The 23,973-nt window shown below is 42.5% G+C and overlaps 1 protein-coding gene across 9 annotated transcripts in view; it reads left to right on the top strand.

The window, feature by feature from the left end:
- PLCE1 (phospholipase C epsilon 1) overlaps positions 1 to 23,973 on the top strand; it is a 164,984-nt gene that overhangs the window by 98,286 nt on the left and 42,725 nt on the right. For 8 of the 9 annotated variants that reach the window (XM_087964188.1, XM_087964190.1, XM_087964191.1 and 5 more), the window contains 7 exons: positions 17,105 to 17,780; positions 18,242 to 18,424; positions 19,610 to 19,736; positions 21,075 to 21,237; positions 22,095 to 22,217; positions 22,301 to 22,437; positions 23,512 to 23,750. In XM_087964188.1, coding sequence (XP_087820314.1) covers positions 17,105 to 17,780; positions 18,242 to 18,424; positions 19,610 to 19,736; positions 21,075 to 21,237; positions 22,095 to 22,217; positions 22,301 to 22,437; positions 23,512 to 23,750 — 1,648 coding nt within the window. The remainder of the gene's footprint in view (positions 1 to 17,104; positions 17,781 to 18,241; positions 18,425 to 19,609; positions 19,737 to 21,074; positions 21,238 to 22,094; positions 22,218 to 22,300; positions 22,438 to 23,511; positions 23,751 to 23,973) is intronic. The other variant, XM_087964194.1, reaches the window with a different exon arrangement.

Genomic DNA, 23,973 nt, shown 5'->3' with positions numbered 1-23,973 from the left:
CTTTCCCTTCCCGGCTGGGGTTGTTGGGAGTCGCTGCCGCCGGCGCGCCCCAGTCCCGCCGCTGGGAAGGGAAAGGCAAAGCGCTTTTGCCTTTCCCTTCCCGGCTGGGGCTGTTGGGAGTCGCTGCCGCCGGAGCGGCCCCAGTCCCGCCGCTCGGGAAGGGAAAGGCAAAGCGCTTTTGCCTTTCCCTTCCCGGCTGGGGCTGTTGGGAGTCGCTGCCGCTGGCGCGCCCCAGTCCCGCCGCCGGGAAGGAAAGGCAAAGCTTTTGCCTTTCCCTTCCCGGCTGGGGCTGTTGGGAGTCGCTGCCGCCTTTCCCTTCCCGAGGCGGCGGGACTGGGGCCGCACCGCGGTAGCGACTCCTGACTCAGGGGCCTCCGAGGGAGGGAAGAGAGTGACTCCTGCCTCCCGCTGTCATAATCATCTTCTTCTTTTGGGTTAGTGAATCAATTAAACCTTTCATGATAGTGAGATCGCTTTCCCAAATTAATTATTTTTATTTTTGAAATTTACCAGTAGCTGCTGCATTTCCCACCTCGGCTTATACTCGAGTCAATAAGTTTTCCCAGTTTTTTTGTGTAAAATTAGGTGCCTCGGCTTATATTCGTGTCGACTTATACTGAGTATATACGGTATTCCAAATTGTAATTTAAGAATACGAAACTTAAAAGAATGGTTTACTTGAATTTCTTCTAGGTCCAGTCCTTTTGTCAAGAATTATGTGTCGAATTGTGATTCTAAGATTCTTGAAATCTTTCTCTTGAAGTTTTATATCCCCCCATGATGTAATTACTTTCAGGCAAAATTATTTCATCTTGTACATGAAACTTTCAGCAGCCTACAGATGCAGCTAGGACATAAGTCAGTGATGCCAGGAATAACATCATGCCATCTTTGTTGATCTTAGCTTAGAACATTGTATCCTGCTGGAATAGCATTCTAACTCAGTCAAAATAAAGGTTATTTATTATTGTTCCTAATCCCATTACTTTTAAGGACATGTTATCTGAGATTCTGGAATTATTTTAGGAAGAGCTTATCAGAGCTAGTAAACTCTTTGGATATTCATACTAGAGCGCAGCCATTCAGCACAGGTATTGTTTTAATTATGACATATGGGAAGGTTGTTATTTTTCTGTTCTCGGATCTCCCAACTCACTGTGTGTGGTGAGGAAACAGCTGAGCCCAGAACACCATGCACTTAAATGAACATTCCAAGAGAGCAATGAAAACTTTTTTAGATTACACTGCTTCAACTACATCCCCAAGAAAAATGATAGCCGCTATTATTTCTCTTTTCCTGGTGAATTATGAGTTGACAGCTGTGATATAGAGAGATAACGTTTCTCCTAGACGTATGACCCAAGAATAAAATTCTCCTTCACCTGTGAAATCCACTGGATAGTCTGTGCAAGTTACTATCTCTCAACCTAACTTTATTATAAATTTATAAAGTGCTACTGGTGCTAGGATCTTCTTTGAACAGGAAACTTTGTCTGTCTGTCTGTCTGTATCTGTTTCTAATCTAATCTATCCCAAGTAACATTGACCATCAAGGTAACATCTAATGTTACCTATCGCAGGTAACCTTAAATATCAAGGTTAAATGTCTTCTAGGTATCAAAGCACACAGATATAAAATTATTTCATGAAATCATTTATTCATTTAATGACTTCATTTGCTGCCCATCTTATAGTGAACAATTAAAATACCGTAAATCTTTTTGGTGTTCTTGCAAAGCAATTCTGCCATATAATTATAATAAAATTATAAAATAATCACATTACAAAATAGAAACATTGTTTCCAGGAGACCTTTTTATGTGCAGTATGCTTATTCATCCAAGTTCACAGAGCAGCCAGATGTCACCCTCTCTTAGTCATCAGTTCATATTTCATCCTCTTTTTTTCCTGTTGTTGTTCCTGTTAACAAGAATAATCTGTTCAGACAGAAATACTCACAGCAGTAATTTAGTCGGGTTTTTGGTAGTGGCTTTGAGGTCAGCAGAGGCAGTCACCTTCTTTCCTTTCTTCCTGCCATTGCCCTAAAAATGTGACTTGCGCACATATAGACATGGCAATTTCAACACAATTTTAAAATTAACTTTTCCCCTTGATTCTACCTACTTTTCCTTCCAGTGTAGAAGGGACATATTTTTGTCTTTGTACAAAGATGGGTGATGTACCTGCACGTGAGCAGTTTTTTTAAAAAAATACATGTACAGTTGTATCTCAGTACTCAACTGTTTTGTAACTCATTGAATTTGGTACTCAACACATTTTGATGTGAAAATTTTGTTCCAGCACTCATTGTTTGTTCAGTACTCAATGCACAAGCTAGAACTTGTCGGTGTTGGCTGCCTTGTGACTCATACATTATTCCTTATGGGAAAAAATTGATTGGTAGCCATTATTTTTGGTACCCATCATGCCTCCTGGAACCAATTAACGATGAGTTCCGAGGTACGACTGTATATTGCAATATGTGAATAATAAATTGTACCCAAATAAATTGTCAATCATTTAACAAATTATTTCCAAATTATTTCTCTAGGAGGGGAAAAATAGTTTATTTCACAGATAGAAAAGAGTTATATTATCATAGGAAGGTCAGCAATAAGTGTGGTAGTTTTAGGAATATTGTGTAGGCCCATAACCTTTGTGTGTGTGGGGGGGGAGGGTTGTGTAGTTTTATAGTCCTGCAGCTCTTGGTATGTGAAATTCTTACATTCTCCTCCATGCTGCATCGAGAGCCCAGGATGGGTTGACTCCTTCCTATGATGTCATTTAGCTGAGTCTGTACTAAGATATAAAAGCCAGACCCCGGAAGTTACCCCAGCTTTTGACTCAGCTGCTTTCAGTCAGTAGCTGTGTCTCTGAAAGCGTTCTGTTAGCACTCAGTACCTTTTTTCCTCGCTTCAAGCAGCTCCCAGGGCAGCTACTCTTCCAGGAGAGCAGGGCTCTCTCTCCTGCAACATTGAGAGCAGCGTTGCCAGAGCGCTGTTCAGGCAAGTTGGGCAGCATCTGTAGACCTCCCCCCACGCCTGCGGTTTGAGGCGGTCTAAAAAAGCGATCGGCAAATTGATAACAGCGTCAGCCAGCTGATCGTGTGGCCAGAGGATACCCTTTCCTTTGCTGACTTCGCTCGGGGCTCTTTATAGCCTAAGGAGCGATTCTTCGATCTCGGAGCCTGTTTCCCATAGTCAGCGGCCATCTTGGATTGAAGCCTTCCACCACGAGTGAGCGGCCATATTGTAATCCCGGGTGCCATTTATACCCTAAGGGGCTAAATAGAAAAATTTACAAACAGTGTTTTTCCATCGCAAGAGCCTTTTATTCTACAGTGGAGCAAGATAAGGGTCAGGCAGAGCTCCCCCCAGTGGAGCAGTCTCTTAAGCCCAATAAGAGAAAAAGACGTAGGCAATGCACCCAATTGGTCCAGAGGGAGGTGGCTGCTAAAATCAGAGCTAAGGCTCTAGCCCCTATGAAGGCAACTCAGGCTGAGTTGAGGGCAGAAAAGCACAGACATACAGTCCTAGAGAGGCAGTTCAACAGAACTATTCAACAGAAGGGAGTGCAACTACAGCAGGTTTCAGGTGATACTTGTGGGCCCCAGCCAAACCCTTCCAGGGAGGAGAATTTATCTTGAGCCTTTCCATCCTCCATCCTGGTCTCCTGAGGCTTTAGCAGTACAATATGATCCTCAGGATCTAAGCAGATCTGGGCCTTATTTCCAACAGGCTTCTGGGCCCTATGCTCCTCCCCTCCCTCCAGGCCTCGAACCTCTTCTCAATCTAGGCCTGAAGCCACCTTCACTCCCACAGCAGCGGGCCTTCGGCCTTCTGCCTCTACCTTTGAGCATAGACCAGGGAATATCCAAGATGTTGTCTCATTAGCCATTAGGTAGGGGATTGGCTGAAGGCTTCAAGCAAATTCTTCGACCTCTGGAAAGGGTTCAGGCCCTTCTCCTTCTCAATCTATAAGTTCCCTGCCTCATCACCCTGATTTAGGGCAAGACCTTTGACCAAAATCTTTCAGAGGAAGAGGACTTTCCTCAGAGCAGACGTCCTCTGCATTGGTCTTCAATCCTTCTCTCTTCAGGCCATTACTCAGCAAGGCCTTGGTCACTGCCAAGCTGTCGCCAGAGGAAGTGGCTCCCGAGCCACAAGGAAATCCCTCTAGCCAGGAGACTCATTCTTCTCCAAGCCTGCAGTGCATGCAGGGGTTTTGCCTTCTCCCACTTTGCTCCTGGACATGGTCAAGGAACAGTGCGCTTCCCCTTCGGCAGGTCCTCGCCCATCTCCTCTGGATAAGTGTTTCTACAACGTCAGCGCAGCCCTGGACAATTCCCTGGCAGTGCCTTCTGTTGACATTCCGGCACTGCATGGGCTGTTCGGCCTTCAACAGCAGCATCCTTTTTCACGAGGGCATCCATACGGTGGCTGCACCAACTCCAGATTAGATTGCCTACATCTGACCTTCGGTCTCACCAAGACCTTAATAAGATTATCGTAGCGGCGGAATTCACTGCAGATGCCACTCTCAATTCCGCCAAATTTGCATCTAGGGCCATGGCATCTTCAGTAGCAGCAAGGCGACTGTTATGGCTCAGAAATTGGCAGGCGGAGTCACGCCGTAAATGGAAGCTGGCTTCAGTTCCATTCGCGGGTGATAAGCTTTTTGGCGATGCTCTGGAACCTTATTGCATTGAAACCAGAGATAAACGTCTTTCCTCTGGAAAGAGAGCCAACTATCACCCAGCTCCTTATCGCCCTCCTGCCTTTCGAGCGGAGACCTCATCCTGCTTCCCCCAGTCTCAGAGTCTATACTCCAATCGCCAGTTTCTCCGTTTCGGTTATCAGAATACCCATTACCAGTATCGAGCACTTCCCTTCGGCCTCTCATCGGCTTCAATGGTCTTCACGAAGGTTCTGGCGGCATTGGTGGCATCTCTGCATTCTGTTCCAGTTGAGGATCCAATGCTACTGGGACGACATTTTGATTCTATCCTCCTCCATCCATGCAGCCCATCGGGATCTGCAAATTACCCTGTCATATCTCCAGAGCCACGGATTTTTCCACTCCCGTCCAATCCAATGGTTCCTGCTTTCCTACCAACGAACAGGAACCAGCCTCTCATCCATCAAGGTCCCGCTCCCGCCACAAATCCGGACATCTCTCAATTGGTGATGTTCCCTGTTAATCTGGAAGGGACTCCCTTTCAGGGTCCCAGACAGGCTAGTGCTAACCACCGATGCCAGCCTCCTGGGTTGGGGTTCCCATTTGCAGGGCCAGATAGCTCAGTACCTTGGTCCAGGTCAGAGCTGGCCCTTCCCATAAATTGGCTAAAGCTCAGAGCCATTTTTCTAGCTCTCAAGCATTTTGGGCACTCAGTGACCGGCTCTCATGTTCTAGTCCTTATGGACAGCATGGCCGCCATAGCTCATGTCAACCGGCAAGGGGGGACGAGGTCCAGAGCCCTCATGGGAGAGGCGCTACGGTTGGTGTTATGGGCAGAGAAACACCTGTTGTCAATCTTGGCGGACCACATCTCTGGGATCGACAACTCCCAAGGCCGACTGGCTCAGCAGGAGCCTAGTCGACCAGGCAGAATGGTTGATGCAGCATGGAGGAGAATGGGCATTGGTAGAAGTTACCCTGAACGCCCTTTCTATCTATGCTGTGAGAGAGCCCAGCCCCTCCCTTGATTCGTCCGGAGAGGGTAAGTCATATTTCTGTATTCATTTTGTGCTTTCAGAGACACCTTTCAGTCTGTCAAGTATCTTCGCCAAAGCTGGGGTCTCTCCCCGGGGCTGGCTTTTATATCTTAGTACAGACTCAGCTAAATTATGTCTTGGGAAGGAGTCAACCCATCTGCTCTCTCCTGTCCACAACATTCCTGTCCACAACTATTATTGTATTCAGGAAAGGGACTAAAAGAGAGATAAAAGGCTATTTTACTATGATCAGTCTAATGAAACCAGTGGTATACATCAGACATCTTCCATAATAAAGCATAAGAACTGCAGGAAAGAAAGTATGTTTACATCTGGACATGGCCAAAATCAGAGTAAAATCTCAGTAACATCAACAGTGAAAAAAAAAAAGCATTATCAGCAAGCAGTAACAAATTAATTATTAGAAGTGGCTATAAAACCAAGCCCCTTTAAAGCTACTAAAAACATATAAAGACCATTTGACTGGTATAAACTACCATGCTGGCATTAATGAAATCTGGCTGAGAGACAGAACGATCAGGAACCAGTTCTCTTGGAATTTTCTTTAAAATGGACCAAAGCAAGAACCAACTAGAAATCACCTTTATTGCATTGTTTTGCATGTCAATTATGGATCATTTTCCTTGTTCAGTTTGATTAGTGGGTTTTTTTGGGGGGCAGGGATATTTCTAACCCAAAGTTTTATCACTTTAAAAAAACAAAACGTTTTCTTTTTTGGTGGTATAAGTTTTGCTTGAAATACTCTTATTGAAATTACTATCTATATGCATTCTTTGCAATTCTGTCTTCTATTCTTCTATTGTGTTGTATTTCACAACCTAAATAAATGGACTAATAAGTGCATTGGAATTGGGCAGCTATAATTACTTTGAATAAATAAATAACTTGGTAAACAATTATTCCCTCATAGGTTGATGCAAAGAGATTATGAAGACTACTTACCACAAACTATTGTGTGTTGTTTTGAATGGTCAACTGATCCTTCACATACTTCATTCACCTTCTTTAGTAAAGTGGTAGTTTTTTTTATTTGAAGTAGCTATGGACAGGGTTGGGCTGCTGGGGTTTGCAGGGGGTTTGGGAGATCCTCTAGCTCAGTGGTCGCCAACAGTGGGCTGGGGACCACTGGTGGTCCGCGATAAAATTTGGTGATCCGCAGAGAAATGTCACCTCCAAAGCACCCCCAAAGCAATTAATCCAGGCTGCACGGGAACACAAGGCTTGTATTGCTTGCATTGAGAAACAACACGAGGTAGTGTGAGGGGAGGGAAAGGGCGGAGAGGGGGAACCTGCCCCACTCACCCCACACGCCTAGCCTGGCCACCAGGCTGCTTCTTTCTGCTTCTTTCTTTCTTCTCCTTTTGGCTGCACGCAAAGAAAGCAACAAAAGTCTTTCTTTCTCTCCTTCAACTCTACCAGAATGAGCCTTTGGGACCCTGCAGGCATCCTGCTCCAAGAGTCACAAAGACTAATTTCTGGAGAATTGGGGAGAGAAAGAAAGACTTCTGCTGCTTCTGCTGCTTTCTTTGCATGAAGCCAAAAGTCTCTCTTCTCTCTCTCTCTCTCTCCCCCTGAGAATGGAGCTGGAGATGGTATCCTGTGATCCCAAATAAAGAACAATTGATCGGTAGGAAAACGGGTGGGGGATTTTCCTGCAGACTTTTTGGGGATTTTCCCAGGGTCTCTGGTCCACGGGATTTAAAATGATGAGTTTCGTGGTCTCTGAGGTCCAAAAGGTTGGTGACCCCTGCTCTAGCTAAGATTCTGCACGGTTTGGAGAATCCCGAAATCCCACTCCTGACTGGCCCCGCCCCTCCCAAGAGTCCCCACGCGGCATGTTTTAGATGCAGGTAAGTGTGGAGGCTCAGGGTGGGCAAAAACGGGCTTCCTGAAAGTTCAGGAAGGCCGGAAATGGGCCCATTCTCCACTGAGCCGAAGGGAGAATCCAGGATGGTTAGTCTCTAGTCTCATAGCTCTACAGACTGAGTTGAAAAACTGAGGACACACCCCCTGGTAACGGTCCCCAGTTCTTCACTCGGTCTCAGTGTGTTCAGACCACCCTTTTAAGGGGTCTGAATAGTTTAGATTGTAAAAGAATCTTCTCCCCCTGGATTGAGTTTTTTTTTTCTTCGAGAGTCTTAGAGCAGGTTTGACAGCTAGCCGGCTTGCCGGTTAGCACTTTTGTTTTTTGCGTGTTTTTTTTTGACTGCCTTTTTTTAAAAAAAATTCTTCGCTGGTAGACTGGTTTTTGGAATTGTGATTGTAAATTTGGTTGGAGGTGCCCCTGAGTGCCCATGTGGCCCGGGCTGGGGGTGGGTGGGAGTCAGTGTCTTATTCAACTCACTTTCTCCCGGTCCGTTCTTATTGATCTGTGCTAGCCATGAAAACAGCGAGGCGCTTCTGCCCCTTTTCGGCATCGGCAGCCATTTCAGGACAATTCTGCAGTTTGTCTCCATGATTGTCCCTTGTGGGGCGGTACTGGCCATCTGGATTGAACCCTGATCCCGTGTCCAGTCACCAGAGCACCGTGGCAGCTGTGAGACGCTTGAGACTGCCAAATTGATTGCGGTGCAGCCAGCACTGGCTTGCAAGTCTCTGATCTGTCAGGGCTTGTAGCAATTTTAAAGAGTCAGCCATTTTTTTTTCCTTTTTGCTTTGACTCTTGCCTTAAATTGCAGAGCTGTGCTGAGCTCACCACTTCTGGGTCGCACTAGCCTCCTGAAGTGGTGGACAGCTGCTGTGACCAAAGCAGACAGCTTTAGATCAAATTGTTTTGTTTTTATTTTTCTTTTGCCCCTTTTTTCCTTTTCTCTCTCCCTGTCAGTGACAATTATTTTTGGTGGGCTCAAAATGGCCGCCAGGGGAGCTGGTTAAGAATTATCAGCTCCTCAGCAGAGTAGGGAGAGAGCTGCAATGGGATCAACTAAATCCGGGTCTACTGGGCTGGGGGCAGCCGCTGGGATCAGAACTAGGACCTAAAGACCCTCTAGGGCAGAGGATAGGCAGGCCAGGCATAGACAAAAAGCCCTAGATAAGGAGTTTGATAAGGCGGTGAGAGACTCCAAGATGGCTGAAAACAGGGCCATCTCTCCTCTGCTCCCACAAGATGGCAGGCAGCAAAACCAATTGGCAGATAGACAATATTTGACTGCCTGATATCCTGGTGGCTCAAGTACTCATGATTTGCAGGGAATCCTCCAAATCAAGGCAAAAGCCACTCATAATAATTCTGAGCCACCACAAGGATTTTTGATTGCTGCACCTGGAAGCCAAGCCTCCAGCAGAACCAGACCTGTGCCTGAAAATAAAAAATACCCTATAGTGGCTGGGTTGCGGCCTGAGGCAAGACATTCCATCCTTCATGAGAGCCTGGATCTCTGAAACAATTAGACAAGATTTTTAGGCTTAAGTCAACCAGCTGTGCCAGCTGCCTGGTTTGGACACCAACAGAGGCGTTCCTCAGGGGCAGGGACAGGCTTCTGCAGAACAGCCGATCTACTTCAGAAATAGTTCTGCATCCCCTTAGAAAAGAAGCCAGTCTTATGCTTCCGAGAGGGACCTCCTTCCAGAGAGGGCTTTTTGGACGGGGAGTCGGAGGTAGTAGGCCCCCCCTCCTTTAAGGACCTTTTCAGCTGGCTCTCTTCAAGACTCTGCTGGTTAAAGGCTAAGAGCATGGCTCATCTTTAAAAAAAGGGACAAGTTCACCTGGGATCTTTCCCCAGAGGGGGAGGATCAGGAAGATTACCTATTCACTGAGAAAGCTTCTGTGGTGGACGCTGTACCTGTGCCCCAGACGTTTATGAATGTGATTAAAAAGCAGTGGGAGTCCCCTGGGGGGGGGTACACTTGACCCAGTGGGTCTGAGTCTACCTTATTTAATGGGTGGCTGTGGCAGCTGCAGGGTAGAATCCCACCTGAGGACCTCAGGGTGCATCAGGACTTAAATAAGATAATAGCCACAGCTCAATCGACAGCTAATGCCACCCTCACGTCAGCCAAAACTTCTTCCAGAGCCATGGCCTCATCTGTAACAGCATGTAGGCTCATCTGGCTAAGAAATTGGCAGATGGATGCCAGAAACAAATGGAAGCTGGTGTTTGCTCCCTTCAAGGGAGAGAGGCTTTTTGGAAAGGCCCTGGATCCCTTTTTTTGATGGAAACCAGGGACAAGTGAAAGATCCTGCCCTCCCAGGGAAAGCGTTTTGATTACAGGTCTCCACACTACTACAGAAAGCCCTCCTTTAAAAAGGGGGAAGCTGGAGTGAGCTTTCCTTGTCAAAGTAGGCCCTTCTTCCAAAGATCTTCATTTCAGGCCGATAGACGCCAGAGGGCATCAGAGGCAAGATGACAAAAGGTCCTTTCGGGGTTCCAACAGACCTTTTAGATGCAATAAGTGACACCCAAGGGGGCTCTCCCACAGGGGGCCGTCTGGGACTGTTCTGGCAGAGATGGGAACAGATCACGACAGACACTTGGATCCTGACAACTTTATGGTCAGGTCTCTCTTGGGAGTTTATTTCCTCCCCCCCCCGTGCCTTTGTGTGCTGCCCCATCTCAAGGGACCCCTCAAAGAGGGATCTCATGGAATCGGCGATCCACCATCTGCTGGACATTCAGGCCATCCAGCCGGTTCCTGGAGAGCAGGAGAGACAGAGGTTCTATTCACTTTGGTTTGTGATTCCAAAGGCTGGGGGGATGGGGGTGGGTGGGCAATCCTCAACTTGAAAGGGCTCAACAGGCATCTAATCTATTGAAGATTCAAGGTGCACTCCCTCCACTCTATCTTACAGGGCCTGCGGGAGGGATATTTTTTTGGCTTTGGTAGACCTGACAGAGGCCTACCTCCCATGTGCCCATAGACCCCAACCACCGTCAGTTCCTGAGGTTTTGCTATGGTGGCCACCATTTTCAATACAGGGCTCTCCCGTTCGGCCTGTCATCAGCCCCATGGACTTTTACCAAGCTCCTGGCGGCCGTAGCAGCATACCTCAGATCCTTACCCATAAGGATCCGATGCTATTTGGACAGCATCCTGATAGCATCCTCTTCCAGACCCCAGGCAGAGGAGGATATGATGTCGACAATCAGGATCCTTCAAGAGCATGGGTTCTCGATAAACCTGGACAAATGCTACCTAGTACCATTGAACCCGTCTCTTGCATTTGGGGACTATCATAGACACCTTAACTGGCCAGGTCTTTCTCTCACAGGAGCATCAAGACAGTATAAGGGAGTTCACATCACAGATCCTGTCTGACAGAGAGGCTGTCTCAGCTTCTCGGCAAGATGATATCGTGCATCGGGATCGTCCCAGGGCCCACTTCCTGCCCGAACCCTGCAGTGGTTCCTGCTCCCCTACCAGAAGGCAGGCAGGGGCGACTCACCAAGGAGGGTTCACGTCCCCTTGCTGGTTCTTCATTCTCTCCATTGGTGGCAGTCCCGAGCCATGGATCAGGGTTGCTTGTACAGGGAACCCCAGAGGATTACCATCACCACCGAAGCCAGTTTGTATGGTTGGGGGGCCCACCTGGGAGTCCAGGTTAGATGGTCACGGGAGAAGCTCGCCCACAACATAAATTGGCTAGAGCTTAGGGCTGCCCGCTTAATTCTCAAGGATCTAAGGCAGGAGGTGATGGGGAGACAGATTTTTCTCCTCACAGACAATGTGGCCACCAGGGCCCACATAAACGGCAGGGGGACACTCGCTCCAGATCTCTAATGCAGGAGGCGACTTGGTTGTGCAGGTGAGCGGAGAGACACCTGTTGTCCCTGCGAGCAGAAAACATCTCGGGAGTTTCCAATGCCCAAGCAGACTGGTTGAGCAGGGCCACAGTTGACTAGTCGGAATGGCGACTGCATCCCAGTCTGTTCCAGGAGATGATGGAATGGTTCAGCCATCCGATTCTGGATTTCTTTGCATCTCCAGATAACTCGCAGCTCCCGAGGTTCTTTCCACCAGCACCGGGAGCAAAAGGGGTCAATGCTGTCTGGTGCAGGTGGCCCCAAGGGCTATTCTATGCCTTCCCCCCTTCCCCTGACTCTGGAAACAATCAGAAAGGTACTGACAGAGAGGGAGGAGGTTTTGTTGGTAGCCCCTGACTGGGCCAGGCGCCCATGGTTCACCTACCTAGTGGGCCAGTCAGTCGCCAGACCCTGGAGAATTGCCCTGCACAGGATCCCCCTTAGCCAGGGCCTGATTGAGCACCCAGATCCAGCTTGGTTTCGGTTGACCGTCTGGCGCTTGAGTGGGTGCTCCTGAAACAGGAGTAGTTTTCCAGAAGGGTCATTCAGACCATCCAGGCAGCCAGAAGACCTTCCACGACCAGGATATACAACGCATCGTGGAGGATTTTCTGCGGCTGGTGTGCCAGTCACCTATTGAAACCTACTGCTATGTCTGTGGCAAATGTGTTAGAGTTCCTGCAGGATGGGTTGGACAGAGGTCTCGCCCCCAGTACCTTGAAGAGACAGGTGGCTGCCTTAGCCTTGTTTTTTTCGGTAAAGGACTCAAACCACCCTGGCCCAACTCCCCAGGGTGAAAGCCTTCCTTAGGAGAGCCACTAATTTGAAGCCACCGGTGGTCCACCGTTACCCCACCTGGGATTTGCCTAGGGTCCTGCAGGCACTGACTTCTCCCCCATTTGAACCCTTGCCTGAAGTCAGTCTTCGCCTACTCACGTGCAAGGTGTCATTCTTAGTGGCCATTATTTTGGCCAGGCGTATCTCGGAGTTGCCGGCCTTATCCATCAGAAAGGACCTGTGCGTTTTCCATGCAGACAGGGTGGTTCTGCGGTTGGACACTACCTTTCTGCCCAGGGTAAACTCCTTATTCCACCGCTCACAGGAGTTGATTTTGCCTGACTTCTGTCCAGGGCCTACCCATGCACTGGAGAGAAAATGGGACGCCTTGGACGTTAGGAGGGCCCTCCGTATATACATCAAAAGGACCTCCTCTTTTAGGAGGACTGAAGCCCTGTTTGTTTCCTTTCAGCTGTGAACTTTGGGTCGCAGGATGACACCATCTACCATGGGTTGCTGGCTTAGAGCCTGTATTGCGAAGGCCTATGAGTTACTGGCTCTTCCTGTGCCCAGGAGAATCACTGCACACTCAACCAGGAATGCAGCGACCACTGCAGCCTGGGCAATGCAGGCTTCGGTTCTAGACTTTTGGAGAGCTGCGACTTGGTCATCTGTGACCCCATTCATAAGACATTATAAAATTGACTCCATTATCTCAGCAGAGGTGTCCTTTGGAAGACGAGTCCTGCAGGGCGTTCATGTAGAAGTGGGGACCTCTGACCAATCCAATTCCCTCCCATAGGACAGCCATCAGCCAGCTTTGGTATGTCCCATCCTGGATTCTCCCTTCGGCTGAGTGGAGAAGGGGCGTTGGTCCTACCTGAACACTTCTTCTCGGGGAGCTGAAGGGAGAATCCAGTCCCACCCTGTATTCTGTCTGGTCAGAGTAGGGAGGAAATGTTTTTTTCTCACAGTATCAAATAGGCTATGTGTTAGAGGACGAGGAGCAGCTGGATTTGCTTCGACGTCGTTCAGAACTGGGCACTGTTACCGGGGTGGTGGTGGTTCCTCAGTTTTTCAACTCAGTCTGCAGAGCTATGAGACTAGGGACTACCCATCCTGGATTCTCCCTTCGGCTCCCCGAGAAGAAGCGTTCTGGTAGGACCAACACCCTTTTCCGGCTTCCAAAGAGTCTCCGGAGACCGGGGAGGCCGTTTTCGCCCTCCCAGAGATTCTAGGAAAGCCTCTGGAGCCTGAGGAGGGCAAAAACACTCCCCACCCCGCCACTGTGGTGCAGGAGGCCGACTAGGCCATGCCCACCATGGCCACACCCACCCAGCAACCGCGCAGAGAAATTTTGGAAGCCCACCCGTGGCTATGGAGGACAAATGTGTTGAACACAAATAAAAGCCAGTATCTTGCACTGAAAGCATAGTTTGAAATGGTTTTGAGCAAAAATTTGTAGAAATGCAAAACCATAGATATCAATATGTAAATTAAGAACACTTGAAGAACCATAATTACCCATAATAGTCTTAAGTTTCTTGGTCACTAGATTAATAATAAAAAGAGGAAGAGGAAGTGATGGTGAAGCATAGTTAAGGCTATAGTTCATCTTTGTCTGTATTTACACAGCTGCCCAGCTGTGAAAAACATCATAAACAACCTGGCCTCATATAATTCTAAACAATGTAGATTATATTAATATTCAATTAATCAACATTTGTGCAGAAAAAAACAAATGCCCTTTTCTAAATGTGCTCATTCCCCTAATATGCATGTGAAGTCATCTTGCTTCCTGATAAAAGAGCTTTTAATGTAATTATCATCTGGCATCAGTTCTTTCTGGGCATATGAACAATATCTAATGTTTGTTTGGCTAATCATCTTCTTTTCCTTTCATGTCATCTCTTGCCTTACTTAAAAAGTGTTTGAAAAGCCTTTAGTCATGAGTCTTTGAAAAATTTGTTGTTTAACAATTTACAGCTTTTTGGGGGGAAATCAGCTTATTATTAATGGAAGTTTATGGGTTTTTTTTTTGGAAACATATTTGTTGAATATTAAACTTGAAAGGCTTTCCCTAAAAATAAATAGATGTTTTCATGATTTGAATGCAGAAAAATGGAGGGAATATCTGTCTGTCTGTCTGTCTGTCTATCTATCTATCTATCTATCTATCTATCTATCTATCTATCTATCTATCTATCTATCTATCTATCTATCTATCTCTAACATCAGAAGCAGGATTTTGTGTTTTTTTTTTAAACAAGTTTTATTAATTTTCAAACACAAATCATCATTATCCATTACATATTTAAACCTTTTTCCATTATAAATTTAACAAGTCAGATGAACTATAATTCTGTTTTAAACCATTTCCATATAAACATACAAAAACCCCTTATCCATTTTCTCTTTATTTCTCTTTACTCTTATTCCATTTTATTATTATTATTTCATCTATTTCTTTCTGACTTAGTTACCATTATTCTCATTCTATATTTCTGCAAGGTTTCATTAATTCTCCCAAAAAACAAACAAACATATATACACAACACACAAAACAAAAAAATCTTTTTGGAAAGTAACTTGGACCCAGGTATCTCTTTCTTCATGGACTTCCACTGTATTCATGCTCATATTACATATCATTACTTATTTTATTTACCATTCTAAGTCTTCTATATTAACTTCTCCCCATATTTCACTCTTTTTAATTCTATCTTAATTAATCATCTTAATTTGAGTCATTATATTTGTATCTTTTGTCCATTCTTTATTATACCTTTGTCTCATTCCTTATAAAAAAAAAAAAAGAAATTTCTCCTGAAATCACTAATCAGAGTATGATGCCTTTCTATCTCCCCACTAAATTAATCAAGTTAATCTTTAAAATAACACCCAATACCCAATCCGATTTTGCTTGGTACATTCTAACTGAATAATACATCCAGAATAATTAAATACATAGTTAAACAATAAATCTAAATATTAAAAACAAATACTATAATAAAAATTTTATAATAACATCAATACCATAATCTTGTTAAACTCTTTAATTAAAGCTCAATATTCTAAATCTCCCTCATATTATTAAATTTTAAAACCAATCATTATTAACATAATAAGATGATATTGTAGTATTGTATTAGAAATAGAAAACTTAAATGGCTTAAGAGTTGATAAGAGATTAAATGCTGAAATGTTAATAATGATTGGTTTTAAAATTTAAGAAGCTGGATTTTGTTAATAACATTCCTGTTGGATGACTTTGAATTTTTTTTTACATGTTTTCTTTGTTTCAGTAGAATTCCACATAAAAACAAGTGCTACTAAACTGAACTTCATCTTTTTCTCATTATTCATATACTTGTTCTTCTATTTTGGTTATAGCTGTTTTTGGTAAAACGAAGCAGCAAAACACATTCATTTTGATCGTATTGAAAATGTTACTGCCTAAAATTTCATTCTTCAGCATTCTTATATGGTAAACTAAAGTCTTTTTTTAAATTCTCAAAGTGTGAGAATTGTTGGAAATTGAAGCAGTGATGTGTTCCAGTTGTGGGGAGAAATAACCATGTCATTCTCTGTTATAAATAACTGTTCATTTCAGTTTTGACACATGCTTTTGATGAACCATGTTGATTTCTATAGTAGTACACTTTTACAGCAATATACTTGGAATAATTTCTCCATACCGTTAAAATCATGTGTCTTTGAAAAAACTTGCAATATTTCTTTACTTCCAATCCATATTGAAATAGTGCTTTTTGAAATCTATTTTCCAGAATCATGCTTTGGGATTATAAATGTGTGAAGCATGTAATCATATTATTACAGACTTGTCTATATCACTTATCTGATACAGGCTGGACATTGTGGCTTTGCCATGCATTGAATAATTTGTGATGATGAACTGTTTTAAATGTGCTTGTTAGATATTTTCCATGTTTGAATTCCTTAAGCTGCAGCAGGGAAGACTTTTCTTGATGCTGTGTATGCGAATTTTTCACTTTTTTAAAATGATCGAGAGTTATGCAAGAAAAAGAAAATCATATGCATACGTTTTGAATACAGGTAGTCCTCAGCTTATGACCACAACTGAGCCCAAAATGTCTGCTGTTAAGTTGTTAAAAAATTTGTTAAGTGAGTTTTGCCCCATTTTACAACTTTTTTTGCTAAGTGAATCACTGCAGTTGATAAGTTAGTAACCTGGTTGTTCAATAAACCTGGCTTCCCCATTGACTTTGTCAGAAGGTCACAAAAGGGGAATCACATTACTGTGGGTTACAGCAACGGTCATAAATATGAACCAGTTGCCAAGCATCTGAATTCTGATCACATGATCATCGGGGATGCTGTAAAGGTCGTAACTATGAAAAACGGTCATAAGTCACATTTTTCAGTACCATTGTAACTCTGAATGGTCACTAAACAAAGTGTTGTAAGTCGAGAACTACCTGTACTTGTGTCTTATCAGACCTTACTTTTGTTAATAAACTTTTAATTTACCCGAAACAATAGACATTTGTTATTTCTACTATATTTTTATTTAAAAAAGCAAAACCAGCATTGGGGACATGAGGATATATTCATAAGAACTCTTTAGAAAATAAGCAGAACATAAATGTTTAAATAAACACAATAATTTTACCATTTTTTTAAATAAAATAACCCTTTTGTTACAAATGAAGTTTATTGAGAAAGTATGACTTTAACATTACTTAAAATATTTTACTTGTAACACATTGCAAGGACATTATGCACAACTGTTTGTTACTTCCCAGAATGGCGTGATGAAATAGCAAGTCACGTGCTGATCTTTGCAAATATATCTTGGTTTCCACTCAGCTTAACCCTTGGAGAGCTGTCAGATTCTGAAAACGACATATTTGAGCAGTCCAAAGAATGCGCTATGCAGCCGGCTGAAGAACAACAAGAAGCTTTTGGCCATGGAATAGAGTTAATTCCCTGGTACGTCTTGTCAATCAGAGCTGACGTCCATCAATTCATGTTGCAAGGCGCAACCGTTATACGTTACGATCAAGAAACTCACTTATCAGCTCGTTGTTTCCTTCAGCTTCAACCTGACAATAGCACACTGATGTGGACAAAGCCAACCATCGCTTGCTGTGCAAATTCTAAAATAAAATTTAGCACATTAGGTAGCGGCACTGAACTTGGAAAATTTCCATTTCTTGGCAGTACCGGATTAAGTGGACTGGTCGAAGGTTGCTTAGACCTGCTGTCGGCGAAAGCCGTGTATATGGGACACTCCGGGATTGATATGCATGCGGTGTGCATCCAGAATAACCTTTTAAACATGACCCTCGAAGAGAATGGTATAACATTATTATATGGACTTCAAACTACTGAAAACAAATTGCTGCACTTTGTGGCTCCAAAATATACTGCTAAAATGTTGTTTCATGGGTTACTGGAATTAATTAATGCTATAAGGAAGATGAAGAGATTTCCTGATCAGAGATTACAGTGGCTGCGGAAACAGTATGTTAGCCTCTATCAGGTAAAGTGAACTATAATTCTCCCTTTACCTATCAATATATATATATATATATATGTATGTATGCATGCATGCATGTATGTATGTATGTATGTATGTATGTATGTATAATTAGTTTCCTGTTATGGCATTCTGTCATGGTGACACAGTGTTTAGAGTGCAGTACTGCAGGCTACTTCTGCTGACTGCCAGCTGACTGCAATTTGGCAGTTCAAATCTCACTGGCTCAAGGTTGACTCAGCCTTCCATCCTTCCAAGGTGGGTAAAATGAGGACCCAAATTGTTGGGGGCAATATGCTGACTCTGTAAACTGCTTAGAGAGGGCTTTAAAGCAGTATATAAGTCTTATTGCTATTGTTGAATTCTGTAATCATCTGTTTTCCATTCCTACACTCTGTTCTTATCTAATATGTCTCCACACAATGTAGTTTGTACATTTTAATAATGTTGAATATATTTATTAGGAGGATGGCCGATACGATGGTCCAACCTTGGCTCAAGCGGTTGAGTTATTTGGAGGGAGACGCTGGAGTACAAGAAATGCAAGCTCGGGAAATTTGGCAAAGAGCATAGAGAAGCCAGGTGTGCAAAGAAACAACACTTTAGGAATCAATTCAGCTAAGAAGAAAAAAAAAGTGCTTATGAGGGTAGGAATCTTTTGTTAGTTAATAATATTATTACATGGATTATTTGAGATTTATTATGTTTTCACCCATCAGAGTGAATTTTTACATAAATAAACCTTTGTTCTTTAAATTTCATTTATTTGGAAGCAATGCAATTTCTCTTTTTTCTTTATATATATAAACAATATAATAAAAATTTGCCTGTACTAAATGAAACTAGGAATAGAATGTTCTCAGTGGTATTTTGACTTCTGAGGTTGGCCTTGGTTTGTATTTTCAAACCTAAGAAGAATGGAATAACATACATTTGAAGTATAACGGTATTTTTGATTATTCAGAAAATACAATTTTTCTATGCTGCTCAGAAAATACTACAGTAATTTGGGAGCAGAATTCAATTATATCAGCTTTTATTATCATTCTTCCTTCAGTAGAATAGAAATAGGCATGGAATGGAATGGAATGGAATGGAATAGAATAGAATAGAATAGAATAGAATAGAATAGAATAGAAGCTGGAAGGGACCCTGGAGGTCTTCTAGTCCAGCCCCCTGCTCAAGCAGGAGAACCTATATCATTTCAGACAAGTAACTGTCTAGTCCATGGGTGTCAAACTGGCGTCCCACGGGCTGGATGCACGCGCAGGCCACACTCACCCCAGTTCCGCGAAAGGAAAAAACATCGTGATACATCACGTGACAGCAACGTGACGCTGCAAGTTTGACACCTGTGGTTTAGTCTGTTCTATAAAACCTCCAGTGATGGAGCGCGAGCGCCCATTATTTCTGAAGGCAAGCTGTTCCACTGATTAATTGTTCTCACTGTTAGGAAGTTCGTGGTCTTAGTAGGGTTTTATAAAGCGGTACTAATACTTCACGTGATTTTGATTCTATGCCTCTGTTTATAGAACGCAGGATTGTATTAGCTTTTTTGGCTGTTGCTGCACACTACTGGCTTATATTCAAGTCACCACCCTGGTTAAAATCATTGCTTGCTTTTCCAAAATTATTTTATTTTTACCAGTGCCTAGGTTGACCTTGCCAATGAATATTGTTATTCATTCTGTTCCAAATGCAACTTTCATAGCATTTTGGTTCACCAACTGGTTTCATTAGCTGTTGATAGAGCTGTGTGACTTACAAAATAGAAACTGGTTGAAATGTGTACTGTTTTCTAAGACACTTATTGAGAAAGTTACTGTTTCAAGGGTGAAAGTGGAGATGGCACTGATGATGAGATGGCAAGTCGAAAAGCAAGGCCTCCTATTCCTCTTAAGGAAAATCGGATTAGAAGCGGTTCAGACCCTCAGGATATTGATGAACATGAAGAACCAGGTAAAAATAATTTATTAAACCCCTATGCCATTCAACTCTTGATGTCATGGCAATTAAAGAAATTATAATAAAATCAACAAAAAGATAAAAGATGGTGACTAGCATATCATCAACCTCTGTATGTGACACACATGTACTGCCCTCAAGATTAACAGTGAAAAATTGTGTTGAATATCTAACTTTGGTTACTTTCAAATAAATAAACTTCAGCCAAGAATTCCGAAGCTGTCTGAATAAAACAAATCATAATTATAGTTAGCCATGGCTGCAGATTTGGAAAAGTAGCAGACTGTGGTCACTAAAACTGGGATATAATATAGAATTCAGATGCTGAAATAAGCAACACACATTGTAGCTATGTTCCTCCCCTCCCTGCCCTCCTCCTATAATACAGCTGCAAAGAGGAGTTTGAAAGTATTTATGGTTTATTTTAATCAACTGCTGCTTATAATTTCATCCAAACTGCTTACTTTTAATCACAGTTTGTTTGAAACAAACCAGCTTCAAACTATGGGCTAAGCCGATAGCTTGTTGGAACATATGGTTATTAAGGTCTACTATAGGTGAGTAAAAATGCAAACAAAGACTTAGGATCTCCTATCTGTGGCCAAAATGATGGGTGGAGAAGAAGAGGATACACACAAACTTAAGTCACATATAATGAAACATCTGCAAGAAAATAACCAAGCTCAGAGAGCACCAATAATAACTGAACAGTTGAACTCATGCTGCATATAGGAAACATGTGATTAAATACATTGTAGTTATTACAAGTTTCTCATCATATGTTTCAAGATTCCCATGTGATACAGTCAGTCAAAATTCCATTTGTATTCCATTTGAAGGTGCCTATTCATAATGACCAATTTTTTTTCCAGGGTGCCAAACGTTTGGGAAAAAAAAAATGTGTCATCGGTGTTTTAATTCTATGCTTAGTAGTTACTACCTGGTGGTTCTATTTTGTCCAAAGAAATCGCTGCTTTGCCTAAATGAAACGATTTATTCTAATGAACATTAGAAAGATGAACATTCCTCTATTTCTTTAAAGAAAGAAAGTAAAGTAAATCACTTCCAAATGGGAAACAGAATGAGGAGTACTAGTGATATATGTAACTAGATATTTCCTAAAACATTTTGAACAGTTGTTTTCAGCATTTTACTTTTTGTCTGACAAATGCCTGTGTATAACATGACATTTTGTACATTGTTTCAGAAACTGGACTAGTAGCTCAATAAAATATAGTTTTTTAGTTATAATTTATTTGATTAGGCATCAGACATGGGTCAGGTAGGACTTAGAAAAATAAAAATCATTCATAAAATGACCTTTATTGTTAGATCCAACCCTTCTGGTTACTTTTACTGGTGCAAATACTCTACCTTCAAGAAGAACACAGTCACTGACTACTTCAGAGCCACCTAATTTATCACCTGGTGTCTCTTCACCTGTAAGACCACAGTCTTCTCCTGTGATATCACCATCAATAAAAAGCCAACCTAGGTAAGAAGAAAGCAGTTTTTTAAGCCTGTTATGAGTGTTGAATGTGAGTTTGACTTTTTCTTTGAAGTGTTTCATCTGTACTTAAAAAAAAATGCTTGTTTTTATTATCTGAGAAACTGATTGTTGGCAGATTTTTAAAATTATCACTTGTAATAGAATTGTATTTGTGCTTGTACAGAAATTTGGGGATCATGGGAATTCACTATACAAATATCTTTAGTACAGGGGTGTCAAACCGGTGGCCTGTGGGCCGGATGTGTCATGCGCAGATCACGCCCAGCCCAGCTCCGCGAATGGGGAAACCATCACGAAACATCATGTGATGGCAATGTGATGCAGCGAGTTTGACACCCGTGCTTTAGTACAACATTAGAACTGATTTCTATTAACATATGTAATCTGTTCTACAAGTAAAGGAACTAAGTGCCTGGTTTCATTCTAAGGATAGGATGCCATTTTTATAGCATTCAAATTTAGCTGTTAGATTGAATTATCTATTTAGCCATATCACTTGCTCATCTTTGACCAAATCATTGCCTACCTTACCACATAGGATATAAAATAAAAAATTGAGTAGTCTGTGTGCACCAAGCTGAGCCTTCTAAAATTAAGGGAGAGGAGAGGAGTGAATAAAATGAGATGAGGTGAGGTGACATGAGATAAGATAACCTTTAATGTCACTTTATATTATATCACTGTATTAAATAAATCAATATAGTTTCCTTCTTTAATCAAATAATTAAAATTGACCTTGTAAAGACGATATGTCTAAAGTACAATATTATTGCATTGCACAATATTATAATAATTATACAACTGCTTTTACATAAATTTGTAATCAATTTAATTTTTTTTAGCACCTGGAGCAGTAGTAGCTGGCATGGAAGAGGTAAAGGAGGATTAAAAGGCTTCCAGACCTGTATGGCTTCTGATAGTAATATGAGTTTTGTTGAATTTGTGGAGCTCTTCAAGTCTTTCAGGTAACTATTGGTTTATTCCGCACAGACAGATTCAGTTTACATAACTGAAAAAGTACATAATGAAAATATTCCATATATTACAGCGTACGAAGCCGCAAAGATCTCAAGGATCTTTTCGATACCTATGCCATACCGTGCAATCGTCTGCGTCCTGATTCAGCTCCACTGTATACTTCCCTGAAGATTGATGAAAATACAAATGGCCTCCAGCCTGATTTAGGTAAAACTAAACAATGTGATAGCAGATTGACTTTACATCTGTGTTGCCTATGACAGAGTTGTAATTCCAGTGCAGGTAGTCCTTGTTTAATGATGTGGTTGTAATGTGCAATGTCATGTGACCACATCACTTAGCGATGATAAAACTGGCAGCCTTGTTGTCATCATTAAGCAAGGATTGTGGATTGTTAAGTGAGGGCCTTATATAGCCAGGATTTGAAACTTCCTGGTTACTTCCAGCAAGCAATGGGGAAGCTGGCAGGAAGACGGAAGTCCCAGTCATGAGAAGCTTTTCTTTACGTGGTTGGCAAGCAGTATGGAAGGCCGGATGAATGTGAGTGGGTCCCACACTTGCTTTGCTGGTTGGGAGCTCCTCAAGAGAAAAATTGACAGAACCAAAAGTAATCTACTGGAATAACTTGCGACTTCCTGCTTGCTTCCCCATTGACTTTGCTTGTGGGTGCTGGTAGTGAAGGTTACAAATGACAATCATGTGACTACAGGATGCCACAACATCATAACTGAACTGGTTACCGAGTGCCTAGATTGCGATCATTAAGGGGCATGCATAAGTGCACCATCGTGCCTCCCATCCCTGTTCTATTGTCCCCATTTATTTGTACCTATTTCCTGTATTCTTACTTATGTTTATACTTATACCTATTATCTTGTAAGCGATTGACAAATAAAATAAAAATAAATAAATGGGAACACTGCTGTGGCTGCAGTTGCGAGGACTCATCATAAATCCCCCTTGCTCAGTGCCATTGTAACTTTGAACAGCCACTGAACAAGCAGTCATTCAATGATAATTATCTGTAATAATTATGTACTCTTGTTGGCCAGCTGTTTCTTTTTTATATAGTGTAGTGCAATGCATTGAGGGGTAAATTACATTATAACATTTCAATATTACTACTACATTTCCAAATCATGTAAATCACAGATTCGGTAATTTTCTTCAAATCATGGATTCAGCAAAATATTCTCCACATATCATTGACTATTTCGAAACTTTGGGGAAAAAAGACTTAACTATTCTATGAATTTTCTGATTGTGTTTTTAATCTTTCAGATTTATTAACGAGGAACATATCAGATTTGGGCTTGTTCATTAAGAATAGGCAGCAGTTATCAGACAACCAGCGACAAATATCAGCTGCTATTGCTGCCGCAAGCATTGTTACTAATGGCACTGGCGTAGAGAGCACATCTTTGGGAGTATTTGGTGTGGGAATACAGCAACTAAATGATTTCTTAGTCAATTGCCAAGGAGAGCACTATACTTACGATGAAATCCTCAGTATTATTCAGGTAGGTAAGGCAGACTTTTTAAAGTGCAGATATTTGGTTAATATTCTCTTCATAGTTTCACATTGCTTTTTAAGCCCTCCATAATACTCTCTATAGAATAGAATGGAATGGGATGAGATGGGATGGGATGGAAGAGAATAACAGAGTTGGAAGGGATCTTGGAGGTCTTCTACACCAACCCCCTGCTTAGGCAGGAAACCCTACACCATTTCAGACAAATGGT

Source organism: Notechis scutatus, chromosome 4, assembly GCF_049901735.1.
Source record: "Notechis scutatus isolate UNSWTSFEM ecotype Mainland chromosome 4, rNotScu1.2, whole genome shotgun sequence".
NCBI classification, from domain to species: Eukaryota; Metazoa; Chordata; class Lepidosauria; order Squamata; family Elapidae; genus Notechis; species Notechis scutatus.
Note: the sequence above shows the minus strand (reverse complement) of the source record. Positions and strands in the feature narration are given on the sequence as shown.